The sequence below is a fragment of the Carassius auratus genome, chromosome 24 (assembly GCF_003368295.1).
Source record: "Carassius auratus strain Wakin chromosome 24, ASM336829v1, whole genome shotgun sequence".
NCBI lineage: Eukaryota > Metazoa > Chordata > Actinopteri > Cypriniformes > Cyprinidae > Carassius > Carassius auratus.
Window position 1 is genome coordinate 22380022 of NC_039266.1, and position 15153 is coordinate 22395174.

The 15153-nt window shown below is 34.6% G+C and overlaps 1 protein-coding gene across 3 annotated transcripts in view; it reads left to right on the forward strand.

Annotated features, from left to right (window-relative positions):
- LOC113042661 (sodium channel protein type 2 subunit alpha-like) overlaps positions 1-14351 on the forward strand; it is a 95860-nt gene extending 81509 nt beyond the window's left edge. The window contains exon 17 of one of the 3 annotated variants that reach the window (XM_026201659.1): positions 13749-14351. In XM_026201659.1, coding sequence (XP_026057444.1) covers positions 13749-14207 — 459 coding nt within the window. In that variant the 3' untranslated portion in view covers positions 14208-14351. The remainder of the gene's footprint in view (positions 1-13748) is intronic. The other 2 variants (XM_026201658.1, XM_026201657.1) reach the window with 2 other exon arrangements.
- Positions 14352-15153: the final 802 nt, after the last annotated feature.

Below are 15153 nucleotides of genomic sequence, written 5' to 3' on the forward strand. Positions count from 1 at the left end.
TTTAATTTAATTTAATTTAATTTAATTTAATTTAATTTAATTTAATTTAATTTAATTTAATTTTATTAGTACAAAGTAGTTTTTATTTAAATAAACTTTTATTTAATAATGATTTAAAATTAAAAATGAATAAAGGCATCTGAATAAGATGATTTTTAACACAGCATTACAGTAAATGAGATGCGTTTTTGTGGGAAATTTTCATGCATATAATGACAAAATAATAATAATAAGAATAATAATAATAATAATAAGGTTACTTTTCTTTATGCAAAACATAATTTCTGACTTTTTGTTTCGGCATGAAATATGACCTGGACATCTCTTCACAATGTTTTAAAAGCTATGTGTTGCATGTGTTTGTTCAGGGTTTTGAAATGCCATCATGCCGTCTGTCTTAGCTGTTGTAATGTGAGAAAGCCACTGAAACCCTCATAAATCTTCATTTGTATGTGAATGAACGGCCAAAAGATCAAACACGGCTGAAGTGCACCTGTAGTGCGTTAAATGTTCATTCACGCAGAATTATTCAAGTGTTTATGTCATTAAGCGTGGTCTGAAGTGTGTGTGTGATGTGAATAACGTTCACCGGGTTCCTGTAGGTATTACAGCCGGATAATGTGAGCGAGCTGCTGTTTGTGTTTGTAGGTCATTGGGTTGAAGTGTACAGGTGAGATGCTGAGAGATCTCAGAGAACAGGAACCGCTGATGCTGGGCGGGTTTGTAAAAGCTCAGGTGAATAGATCAGGGCAGCCTATTCTTAGCATGTGTGTGTGTGTGTGTGTGTGTGTGTGTGTGTGTGTGTGTGTTTGGAGTCCTTCATCACTCCAGATGGAAATGGACACGCTGGGATCGAAGCACCTGTGTGGATAATCAGAATTATTCAAAGCGCAGCCGAGTAACTGGAGAGCTGAAATTTGATGTTATCAGATCTGGGTTGCGTTGACAAATCCATAACTGTGATCCAAAACACACTGCACTGTCCTGAGCCTCACGAGGGACTGATGTAGAGCACACTACTGAGGGAACGACACTCACAGTTGAGTTCAGTCTGATGTTTGTAGTTTGTCTGAAGTCATTTCTGAAATCACATGATTTCTGAAGATCATGTGAATCTGAAGACTGGAGTAATTATGCTGAAAATTCAGCTTTGATCACAGAAATAAATTATATTTTTCAATATGTTACAATTAGAAACAGTTATTATGTATTGTAATAATATTTTAAAAAATTACTGTATTTTTCTCTTCTTGCTGAGTAGAAGGGACTTCTTTCAAATAAGTTTATGCCTCCTTCATTGTTATTTTAGTTTCATTGAGATACCAATATAGGTTTTGATATAATTTTTTTATTTATATTAACTCTAACTTTACTTAATTTGAGTATTTTTGTTGTGTTTTTACGTCAGTACATCAAAATTTGAATTTAGCATTTGTTTTATTTCAAGTAATGAAAGCTCAGTGTTACAGTTCAGTTTTAGTTAAATGCAATACTTGCATTTTGGTTCTGTTTCCACTTTTTATTGATGGTTCTAAATAACTGCTAAATATAAGATTTTTTTATTCATTTTTTGGACTTCCCAGCCTGAGAAGCAACAAGTAAAAAATAACAAAACTCCCAATTTCAGTCTCTGTGATATTTAGTCGTGATCGTCCTTATATGTCATTGATTAGACTGAAGCTCAGTGAGTGTTTGAGGAACATGTGAGAGTTTACTTCACGTCTGTCTCAGTGGACAGCCAGTGTTTGCTGTGAGTGTTCGTCAGCATCATCCTGGCCTTTTAGGGAGAAAACGCTTGTTCACCGGCTGATCGCATGAGCCGCCTGTGATTGTCACGTCCAGATAGTGTGTGTAACAGGATCTGGGGTTTCAGCTCTCCTCAGCTGTGTGTGTGTGTGTGTGTGTGTGTGTGTGAATGCTTCTGGTTAATTCCACACTTTAGCTGCTGGTTAAATATCTTAAATAGGTGTAAAGTTGGATTCTGGGTCAGGCTTTTTACTTTTTTTCTTGGAAATGTTTGGAAATGATTATCAGAGACGGAAGTGTAACATTATGTTTATATAACAACATTTTTTTTAAGAGATTGTAGTGCTGGATTTATGTCCAAATATATATAGTTATTGTATATTTAAATTTATTTATTTATTGGTATTTTTTCTTGGCATGACTGCACCCTTATGTGTTTACAGTGGATTATTTTCCTGTCATGATGGGTGCATAAAAACATTATAATGTAAAATATAAACATCCTATCAAAAACAATTTTTTATTTATTTATTTATCCTTAACAATTTAATCAAATTAATATGTGACCATTCCTTTTATTTATTTATATTTATATAAATAATATAAACATATTTATTTAAAAAATTAAGAACATTTTTGTGATTGTCTTTAAAAAATAATGTTTTAATAAATGTTATTAGTAGTAGTATTTTAAAATGTAAATTTTCCTTTGCGATAGTAATATATTTTTGTCATAATTTCTTCAAGTTAAAGCAGACTTTTATTTTGGCAGGTTGCATTGAAGACTAACACAAACACAGCGACTCTCTAATAGTTTATTATTAATTGTATGACTTTAATAGTTTATTATTAATTGTATGACTTTTATTCACTTTGAAGGTAGTTTTGCTGCTGACCTGATGTTGTTAAAAAATTACATTAATTCTTTTAGCAGACACTTTTGTCTTAACTGACTTTTTATCACAACAGTTTATCACAACAAATGTTTTGAATGAGTCTCTTCTGCTCAACAAGGCTGCATTAATTTGATTAAAACTACATTAAAAATGTGATATAGTATTACAATTTAAAATAACTGCGTTCTATGTGAATATCTGTTAAACTTACATTTATTTCCGTGATGTCCATCTGAAATTATTATCAACGTTGCAAATAGTTGTACTGCACTAAATATTTGGGAAACTGTAATACATTTGATATTTCCAGGATTCACAGATGAATAGAAAAGTTCAAAAGAGAAGCATTTATTTAAAAGATAAATAATTTGTCACATTATTACGTTACTTTTGATCAATCGAATGCATCCTTTCTGAATGAAAGCATTAACATTTGTAAAATAAGTCAGGTTTGTGTATTGTGTGGAGAAAGTTTCTGCGCTTTCTGTTCTCCAGCCTTTGACCGATGGACACATTTGACACCTGTTGTTTCATCAGAGGTAGCATATGATAATGCCGCTTAGGTAATGCTGTATTTTTAGGCCGTGGTCGGTGCATCGGGTCAGTGTAGGAGCACTTTTGTGTTTCTCATCGAGGCATGTGAGACACGCGGCACCTCAGATACCTGCAGAACGAGCTCACGGATCCACTGCGTCACACAACAAGTCTTTCTCTCAGTGTGTATTTGAAGTGTGTGTAAGTGGGCAGGTGAAGCGCTGAGAAAAACCTAGCTCATAATCCTCGCTTAGATGCGTCACCTTCCCAGCTAATGAAGCGTATCGCGGAAACAGCATCCTGAGGGAATGAGGACTTCATCTGAAACACACACGGGATCTGCCCTGTGTGACCACAATCATATATCATGGAGACGTTATATAACATCATCAAAATATTTCAGCTCACTCTTTACGGTCATTAAGATTATTCAGTTCATTAAAAATTAAATCCATTTGATCTCGATGGATTCACTTCATTTCGGTTGTTTTTTTTTTTTTTTTTACATTGCTACGGTGTTCTTGGAGGTTTGTAGAGTAGGTGGTTGCTAAGGTGTTTTGGGTGGTTGCTAAGAGGTTGCTATGGTGTTCTGGGTGGTTGCTAGGGGGTTTCTAAGGTGTTTTTGGAGGTTTCTACAGTAGGTCATTGCTAGGGTGTTTTGGATGATTGATAGGGGGTTGCTAACGTGTACTGAGTGGTTGCTAGGAGGTTTTTAAGATGTTATAGGTTGTTACTAGGAGGTTGCCAAGGTGTTCTTGGAGGTTTGTATAGTAGGTGGTTGCTAAAAGGTTGTAAGGTCTGAGTGGTTGCTAGGAAGTACTGGGTAGTTGATAGGGGGTTGCTATGAGGTTGCTATGATGTTCTTGGATGTTTCTACAGTAGGTCGTTGCTAGGGTGTTCTGGGTAATTGATAGGGGGTTGCTAATGTGGACTGAGTGGTTGCTATGAGGTTTTTAAGATGTTCTATGTGTTTATTAGGAAGTTGCTAAGGTGTTCTAGGAGGTTTCTGTAATAGGTGGTTGCTAGAGTGTACCAGGTGGTTGCTAGGAGGTTTCTAAGATGTTCTAGGTTGTTGCCAGGAGGTTGATAAGGTGTTCCTGGAGGTTTCTACAGTAGGCGGTTGCTAAGGTGTTTTGGGTGGTTGTTAGGCAGTTTTTTTTTAGTGGTTTCAAGGTGGTTGCTAAGATGTGCATGTGAGGTTTTTACAGTAGGTGGTTGAAAGGTTTTCTGAGTGGTTGCTAATGTGTTCTGAATGCTTGCTAGGATGCTCTGAGTGGTTGCTAAGGTGTTCTTGGAGGTTTCTACATTAGGCGGTTAATAGGGTGTTCAAAGTGATTGCTAAGAGGTTGCTTTGGTGTTCTGAGTGGTTGATATGGGGTTGCTAATGTGTACTGAGTGGTTGCTAAGAGGTTTCTAAAGGGTTGTGAGTGGTTGCTAGGAGGTTGCTAAGGTGTTCTGGAAGGCTTCTACAGTAGGTGGTTGCTAGGATGTTTTGAATAGTTGCTAGGTGGTTGCTAAGATTTTTTTTTTAGGTTTTCCACAGTAGGTAGTTGATAAGGTGTTCTGACTGGTTGCTAGGGTGTTCTGAGTGGTTGCTAAGATATTCTGTGAGGTTTCTAAGTAGGTGGTTGAGAAGGTGTTCTGAGTTCTTGCTAGGGGGTTGCTTAGGTGATTGTTGTTGTTGAATGTTGCTAAGGTCTTCTGTATAGTTTCTAGGTGGCTTGTCTGCAGCACAAATGCTGTAGGAACACAAACACACTCAACTTTAATGCCTACAGTAATGTTAGAGGTCATTAACCCCGCATTTAAGCAATCATAGAAGTGACGTTTGCCTAGCAACCCACATAATCTGTCATTTATCTGGCAGATTGTGCTGTGCTGGTATTTTATCAGAAGCTCCTCCTGTGTTGAATCTCAATGGCGTCATTAGCTTTCATGGGCTGTTAATGTTTTCTGGAGTGCATTATTTCATTAGCGAGGCCTCAAGTGGCCGTGAAGAGCGTTACTGCTCTGACTGTATGGAGCTCCAGATAAACCGGAGGAGTATCAATCACGAGGCTCCGCCCTCTATTATAATGAGCTCAGATGCAGCAGCGAGAGGAACGTGTTCTTGAGGGCCACTTCAGGGTTACAGAGCTGCACCGCTGCGACTGACTGCTAATGAATGTAAATAATTAGTGCTCTTAATTGAAGGGGAGGTCTTCACGAAGACTAAATTAGAAGAAGAGAGAAAATGATGAACGGAGGCAGTGTTGATAGAGTCAGTTCTGCAATGTTCATCTGTTTGATAATGTTTGAGATTTATCTGCTGCAGTTCTCATGAACAGTTCTTTGGATCTATCTATCCATCCATCCATCATTCTATCATTCTGTTAGTCAATCTGTCTATGATTCTATCCATTAATCCGTACAACCATCGACTCATTCTATCATCATTCTATCATCCTATCCATCCATCTTTCTGTTGTTCTGTCTTTCATTCTATCCATCCATTCTTCTGTAGTTCTGTCAATCCATTGACCCATCCATCATTCTATCTATCAATCTGTCTATTAGTCTGTCTATTCGTCCATACTTCTGTTGTTCTATCCATCGTTCTGTCTTTCTGTCCATGCATCCATTTATTATTCTGGCTATTATTCTATCCATCCATTCATCCATCGTTTGTTGTTCTGTCCATCCATCCATCATTCTTTCTATCGTTCTGTCTATCATTCTATGCATCCTTACATCCATTGTTCTGTAGTTCTCTCAATGTATTGACCCACCATCCATCCATCCAGAGAAAATGCATCCATCCATCCATCCATCATCCATCCATCCATCCATCCATCCATCCATCCATCTATCCATCTATCCATCTATCTATCTATCTATCTATCTATCTATCTATCTATCTATCTATCTATCTATCTATCTATCTATCTATCTATCTGTCTATTCTATGCTTCTATTTGTTCCTCCATCCCTCTCTTTGTCTGTCCGTCTCAACTTTATTTAAAAAAAACTGAATCATCCTCCATGTCCTCAGGTCAAATATTGTATCATATTAAGAGATAAAAGCTTTAAAGCCTCTTCAGTCTGAACTCTAATTGTAGCAAATTCTTCCAGGAACACTTGAATCAAAATTCCATGAATTCAAATAACTTGTTTAGTTCGGGATAATTAAAGGATGAGTCAGTGCAGGTAATGTGAAGTGTGTGTGTGTGTGTGTGTGTGTTAGGTTCCACCCCCTGATGCTCTCACACACCTCATGTATCCTCCTCATCCTCAGGTGAGCTCTGCCTGCAACACCTGCAACACCACAACAAACCTGATGGCACTCGCCACGCTTAACCGCGCCCAGAGAGCACAGCTTATTATTTTCTTGGCCTGAGGTGCTGGGAATGAATGTTTGCATCATGTGTTAGAAATCCAACATGGAAAAAATGCATTGAAGTAGCAGAATTATTTTAAATGTCACATCAATGAATCCATAAACCGGCCCAATCAGGTAAATGTGCCGGGCTCAGGTGGACTCCACTCATCACTTTCAGCGTGAAACGGGATCAAATGCATCACGCATGTTTTTTTAACCTCTCTGAACCGGACGTGAGGCTCGTGGATGGTGCTGTGGATTCAAGGCCAGCTGATAGAGCGTCTCATCTCACATATTGAAATGCCACGCTGGTGGCCGAGCTGTGATTTATTCCTCTGTGGGTCCTTGGCTTTCCAGCAGAGAGGGCAACCCTCATTGTGTTAGGAGGATATGAGCATAATGCAGTTCATTGTGGCTCGGGTGAAGTGGGGAGAAAAGAGCTGGGACTTTAGTGATCGATGATAAAACTGAGGAAAAATCCCACAGATTTACATTGAATATCATACAGAGACATATGAGGGAGCAGGGTTATTATCATTTCTAAAAATTAAAATATAATGCTTTAATATAATATATTAAATGAAAATCTTAAAAATGTTTGAGCACTTAAATCAAAATGTAAATATACAACTTAAAATAAAAATAAACATTTTTTTTCAATTATTATAAAAATGAAAAAAAAAAATCACAAAAATAAAATTACTAAAACTTCTACTTAAATATAACTAAAACGGAAAATACAAAAATAAAACCTAATTTAAAATATTATATAAATAATATTAAAATTAGATTGGATTTTATGACCAGCTATAAAGCTTTAATAAAATATAAAATGAAATATGTAAAATTGAACAACAAAAATTAACTAAAATAAGTTGACATTGGAGCACTAAAATAAATAAATTAAAACCTTTTTTTTATTATCAGAAAATTACAAAAACACCAAACAAATGACAAAACTACAACCAAAACTGAAAGCATAAAAATAAAACCTAATAAAAAATATTATATAAATAATATTAAAATTAGATGACGAGTGTGGTAACAAACAAGCTTTCGTGCTGTTTCTGTCACAACAGATTCTGTGACCCAAATAGAATTACACAATTCACTTCAAATGTTGACATTTAACAAACAATTTTGTTTTCGAGTCTGATATTAAGCCGAGTTATGTTCTGATTGCTGCCTGCTTCAATTTACTTTTCTTCTCATGCAAATATACACCCCTAATATTTATATATATTTATATAATTCATTCAAACTTTGGGTTTGGTTCAGTATCACTCGCTCTACTGTAATTTTCCACGTTTTGTATGATATCTAACTGTACGAGCGTCTGAAGTTAATTTGTCCAGGCCATGTGAAGCTTCAGTATTGACCAGCGCTGTGTGAGCTCACTGAAGCTTTGATTTTACAGTAGTTAAAGTTACACATTGATCTTTGGCCCTGGTTTCAGTGGGGTTCTGGGTCATCACGGTCCACAGGTCTGCTTTCTGACACCAGATCTGTCACTGGTGTCAAACTTCCGTCTGACATCACAACAACCACGCTGCTTAAAAATACAAGTAAAGGGAGCAAAACATCTTCAACTGGTCACACACTAACACACTGCTGTTTCCCAGAGAGTTCTCAAATGGGTTTTAAGTTTCATCTTTGAGAAATATTTCAGTTCATATTGAGTTCTGACTCGATTGCAGATATTCTGGCCAAGAATCATCCACTTAAACATGGAGAGACTGGGGAAATTAAATATAATAAAATAGATAATGCTGTAAATGATTGTAAAGAAAACAAAAGCAGTGTAGAAAATATATTTCTGTCTGTCGAAAAGTAATAAGTGCTGATTATTTGGTAATAGTTAACAGTAAGGGGGAAAACACAGTTAGGTTTCATTAGTTAATCACATACTTTTATCTTAGTGAACTAATCAGGGTCATTATAGTTAAACTACATTCTAAAACAAACCAGACAAATATAAATAAATAAAATAAACATTAACTGAAGCAAAATATTTAAAGATCTTAAAATGATTTTAATTCAGCCGCAAAGCAAAATTTCTCATGTACATTTAGTTTAACTTGATATACTAAAGTTACTAAAACTGAAATAAATGTAATAAAAAATAATGTCGTATTAAAAAACAATAACTAATAAAAATGATTTAAAAACACAGTAAAATAATTAAAACATTTACTGAAAAAAAATGGTAAATACACATAAATTCTAAATCAAAAAAATGCAATAATAAAATAAAACTATAGTAGTAATAACACTGGAATCAACATGAACAAATAATGAAAAACTGGTTTTATCAGCTAAGAACTTAGACGTTAGTTCACGCTGACTCATGCATTAAAACAGATGTTAACATTAAACTTTATTAAACAGTTCCTGGCTATTTCTGAGTCACTGAAAGGTTTGGCGGTTCTCACCTCTCCTGTGACCTCTGGGCTTCAGCGCCAAACGTAATTATTGAAAAGTCAGCAAAGGTGCTCACGAATAATTTACCGTTTACAGTGTTATCAAGTGAACTTAACACTGTCTTGGAAACTGTGATCCACAGAGGAAATGTAACCGGAGCAGCCGGTCACCTATTAGGATGCCAAATGCGTATTTGTGACGTCTAACCTGAGCCAGAATCACACTGACTTCAGCTGCAAATCACTCAGACAGACTTGGGCTCTGTGAGGTTTATGGCTTCATCTTTGTAGTTAATCAATACTGTAATTGTTTTATGTTGTATGTTTGTTTGAATGCACTTCAAGCACACATTTAAAGACTTTACTGTGTAATTTATTGATTCATATTCAGCATAATGCGGCTAAAAATAACAGTACTTGTACAAAAGCTTGAGGTCAGCAAAGCAATGTTAAAGAAATAAACATTTTTATTCAGCAATGATGCATTAGTGTTATTTTGAGATACTGTTATAGTTTTCTTCAGGGTTATAACTTACTTTATTTCAGCTATTTGCCAAGGCAAATTAGCACAAAAAACTGAGAAAAACATGAAAAATATTTCTGAAACTAAAATGAATAAAAATTTAAAATATTAATAAAAAGCTATACTAAAATAACCCTGTTTTTTATTAATATTTTTATTTTTGCATTTTCTGTATTCGTTTTAATTTTACTTGAAGTTTTCTTTTTTATTAATTTAGTTTTATTCATTTATTCAGTACATTAAGCTAAACTAAATAGAAATTTGTAGAAATTTTTCTCGAGCAGTAAATCATCATATTTTCATGATTTCTGAAGATCATGTGACACTGGAGACTGGAGGAATGATGCTGAAAATACAGCTGTGCATCACAGAAATAAATTACACTTTATTATATAATCACATAGAAAACATTAATTTTAAACTATAAAACTATATCCCATTTTTAACACCATTTCTGAACAAATTAATGCAGGAGAGCTCTCACTGTTCCCAAACATCCAGATTAGAGTATTTTAAGAGTGCGGTGACAGATGTGCGTCAGTAAACACAGCCAGAGGGAAGGTGATCCGATCTCTCTCCTAATGCAAACATCACTGTTATAGTCATGCATAAATGCAGTATTTCTTTGTGAAGCACAATGTGCATTGAGTACAGAATCAGTGCAGTCGAACCCCACGCACTCTTTGCAAGCGTCTACAGCAGCAATTTAGCAATATGTCATGTTTACAAGAGCTGATGTTAATTTAGTCTCTAATTAACCTTTGAGCAGCGCAGCCCGCCGTCGCTCTGATATTTGCGACTCTGAAGTGAGTTTTGCACCAGGGCTACAGCAGCAGCGGCGGCTCTCGGGAACAATGCCACGCCGTGTGACTGAACATGTGACCTCACAACTCGCCTTTGTGCAGGTGACCGAAACAATGTGCTGCTATGGCAACATTTGTGGCCCTCAGACAGCCGACAGGGCAGCTGCACGCTCCCAATCAGACTCTCTCTCATGTGCATTTGAGTTTTCACATGGGGATGTTGTTATATTTTGTTTTTATGACATTGTGATTTAGCTTAATCACTCGTGGGTTTTAGTTTACTTATTGTGGCTCAACTCTTGGTTTTAGCATTTTATTTCATGCATTATTTACATTGCCTCGATGGTATGCATTTTTATTTTGTTTTATGCAATTAAACACTTGGCATTTATATAATTTCTGCAGTGTATGACTTACATTGCATTGAAGATATACTTTAGAATTTTTATTTATTTATGCATTTTAATTTTGTTATTAATTTCATGCATTAAAATGCATTAGATTTTTATACTGTCTTTGCAGTGTATATCATATATTGCATTGAAGATATATATAAATATATATATATATATATATATATATTTTTTTTTTTTTTTTTTCTTTTTTTTCATACAATTAAATATTACACTTTAATATTGTATCTTACATTGCATTGAAGATACACAGTTTTATTTTATTTAATGCATTCATATACTACACATTTATATTATTTCTGCATTGTATGACTTACATTGCATTGAAGATATACTTTTGCATTTTTTTTATTAATGCATTCAAATACTAGATTTATATATTATTTTTCACATTACATTGATATGCATTTTTATTTTATTATTATTTTCATGCATTCAAATGCACTAGATTTTTATACTGTCTTTGCAGTGTATGGCATATATTGCATTGAAGATTTTATATATATATATATATATATATATATATATATATATATATATATATATATATATATATATATATATATATATATATATATATATATATATATAATTTTTTCATACAATTAAATATTACACTTTAATATTTAATGTTTTATTTTATTTAATGCATTCATATACTACACATTTATATTATTTCTTCAGTGTGTGACTTACATTATACTGAAGATTTCATGCATTCAACTGAAGATATACTTTGTCAATTTGATTTGATGCAATTGAATACTAGGCTTTTGTAATATTTCCTACACTATATTGGAAATATCTATCTATCTAATACTAGACTTTTATTTTCTATATTGCATTGAAGATGTACTTTTCTAATGATTTTATTGATGCATTTAAATAGTGGGTTTGTTTTTATTATTTCTTACATTGCATTGAACATATACATCAAGCTCAGAAATATTTTATTGGGTAGAAATAGCTTTTTGTCAAAAACAAAGAATTTTAACTGGTAATAAAATAATAAATCAAGAAGAACGATTTAATTTGTTGTTACTTTATTTCACTATTTTAGTAGATTTTATCTATTCATTTGAACACATTAAACATTAGAAGACATGTTTTTAATTGTCATTATGCTAAATTAGAAAAGCTAAAAATGAAAATTTACTGAAATCATATTTCATATACTGCATATATCAAGTGTGTGTGTGTGTGTGTGTGTGTGTGTGTGTGTGTGTGCTTGTGTTTTGCTTCAGAAAATGGCACTGATGTTAATATTATTAGCTTGACATTTCTGTGAAAACTGTTTTGTAAGCTCTGTTTTGTGAGAAATTTTGTGCAACTGCAGGGAAAGGGATTCCGAGCGTCAGACGTTTAATAATTTTGATTGGCTTCTTTCATTCATGAACTGCAGCCGAACAATTATTGGCAGGAAATTGCAGCCGCTCACGACGCTCGAGTTGATTATCAGAGTGTGTGTGTAATCAAACACACACACACACACACACAGTCCATTGAGCGAGGCCTGTCGCCCCCCTCGGAGTGTGTAGGTGGTAGATGTGACATTTAAAACCAGTTCCACATCTCACCTGCTGTTTACAGGCCTCAAAGTGACAAAACCTCCCCGTGTCACAGAACATGAGACCTTTACACGAGAACTGCAGCCGGACTCAGATGCATCTGAAATGAGACGCTTATTCTGAGCAGCTATAGAGCTCGACTGCCTTCACGCAGAGGAACAGAAGAATAAAGTCATGCTGCGGTGCCTTGAGAACTAGTGTCATCGTTTACTCAGTCAACGCTCTTTCTGCTGCGCCGCACAAAACACCTGACGGCGTTCACTTTCACAGCGTGAAGGTGTGCTCTGACACGATGCTGTCAGACTCATGAAAGCTGCACAAAAGCATCATAGTTTAAAGAACATTAGTGCATGAGTTTTGTGGAGAATGACGGCGTCTGCTTACTGGAAACATTCATTGCACTGTAACTGTGCTCGAAAAAAAATGGCCTTTTTGGCGTGATGATGAAAGTCAATTGATTTTTGAAATTGTTTCTTTGACAGACTGATTGGTTCTCGCCGTGTGAGGTCATTTCCATACCTGGAAAATTTAAATATGATGGAAGGTGTAGAACGTTCATTTATTAGAATTACAGGATCTAGTTATTTGATGTTATTTTATCTTATTTTATTATTTATTCAATTGCAAGTCCTTGTTTCTGTAAATACAAAGTTAGAAAATAAGCAAATTTGTTATTAATTAAATTAAAATGTTAATTAAAAATAACACAAGACAAGCTAAAATAGTAGTTTTATTTTAATTTTCCATTGCAGCTGTAATTTCTATGTGAGTATACACACACACACACACACACACACACACACACAGAAATAAGTGATAAAATAAGTTTTTCTACATTTTTAATTTTCCTTAAAAACTGTATATATATATATACATATACACACACACACTGAATTATTTTTTTTATTGAATGAACAAAATTGTGATGTCAATCAATTTATTTTAGGTACTGTACATTTAAACAAACAAATTTAGTTGACTAACTTTTAAAAAAAGTTTTTTTTTATGTAGCTAAAATAAATTGTTTGTAACCACTTACCTTAAAAAAATTTAGTAAATTCATAAAAAAAAAATGCAATATATGCAATGCAAAATAAAATAAAATTTTAAACACTTTTTAACTTGTTATTTTTTATCTAGTAAAAATTGTTATTGCTGTGGATTAAAGAAAATATTATAAACTAGGAAAGTCATAGAAATGTATTGGTAGTCAAAAGTGTAAGTCAGTCATTGGAATCATCCAATTAAATTATAATTGTTGTATTTAATTGTTTTAACATATTTCCATTTTTAGTTCCTGTAAATAAAAAGATTGAAACTGAGCAGCTTTTTCACTTTAGCAGAAGCTTTGTCATGCATCAGAAACATGTTAAGAAAAGCAGGTAGAAGAGCTGCTGGTTTGAGTCAAGCTACAAGGGGATTTCCTTATATTGAGTGTTTTCTCGACAGCTCTTCTCTGAGTGCTGTGTTTCTTCTTCTCTCCTCAGGTCTTAAACCTCTTCTTGGCGTTGCTCTTGAGCTCCTTCAGCGCAGACAACCTCTCGGCTCCGGACGAGGACGGCGAAATGAACAACCTGCAGATCGCCATCGCTCGCATCCAGCGCGGGATGCTGTGGCTCCGGCTGGCGCTCTGCGACTTCTTCAACGGGAACTTCAAGCGTCGCCGGCAGAAGGCCAAGGAGGCCAAAGCCATGCTGAAGCTGAAGAGACTGAGCCAGCAGACGCACTGGGCCGAGGGCAACGGGACGGCCGTCATCGAGCGCAGCGGAGAGGACGACAGCTACATGACCAACCCCAGCCTCACCATCAGCGTTCCCATCGCTCCCGGAGAGTCCGACCTGGAGTTCCCTGAGGAAGAGGATGAAGAGGAGGAGGAAGAAGAAGAGGCCAGCGAGAGCGAGGAGGAGGAGCGAGAGGAGATCAAACCGGTGAGCGAAAGAAACTAAATCATGCACACTTATGATATTAGCAGTATGGCGTATTCTCGATTTTATCGTGATATCACATTATGATCCACGCAAAATTTACTTTGTTTTGGGCCGTTATGCTTTGGCACCAATGTTGGGTAAGTAACTCTAAAAAAGCACTTAATTACTAGTTACTAATTACATCTTCAATAGTGTAATTAGATTACATTTCGAATTACTCTCTCCGAAAAGAAAATGACTTTTCTAGTACTCCCAAATGATTAATCGCGATTAATCGCATCCAAAATAAAAGTTTTGTTTATATAATACATATATATGTGTGCTGTGTATATTATTATGTATATATAAAGACAAACACATGCATCATATATATTGAAAATATTTACATGCATATATTTATAATCATATAAATTATATCATATATGAGACACAACTGCAGTCATAAGTCAGTTTTTTGAAACCTGAATAAATCAAGGTAAATAGGTCCCAAAATAGGACCCTGGGAACCCCTTTAGAAATATCAAGATATTTATAATATACAGTCATTAAAGTAAATTTTTTAAATTGTGATGTATGCAGCATCTGAAGCTGAAAAAATCATCTCTCCATTGATGTCTGGTTTGTGAGGAGGACAATATTTGTCTGAGATACAACTATTAGAAAATCTGGAATCTGAGGGAGCAAAAAAATCCAAATATTGAGAAAATCATCTTTAAAGTTTTTCAAATGAATTCTTAGCAATGCATATTACTAATCAATAATTAGGTTTAGATCTTTACTTAATATCCTAATGATTTTTGGCATAAAAGTAAAATCTATAATTAAAGTAAAAAATCGAATCTATAATTAAAGTAAAATCTATAATCAATGTATTTTTTTAATATTGTTACAAATACACACCAAAGACTTAAGACTGCTTTTGTGGACACATTTAAATACATTTAAAATACAAAAGTAACATATT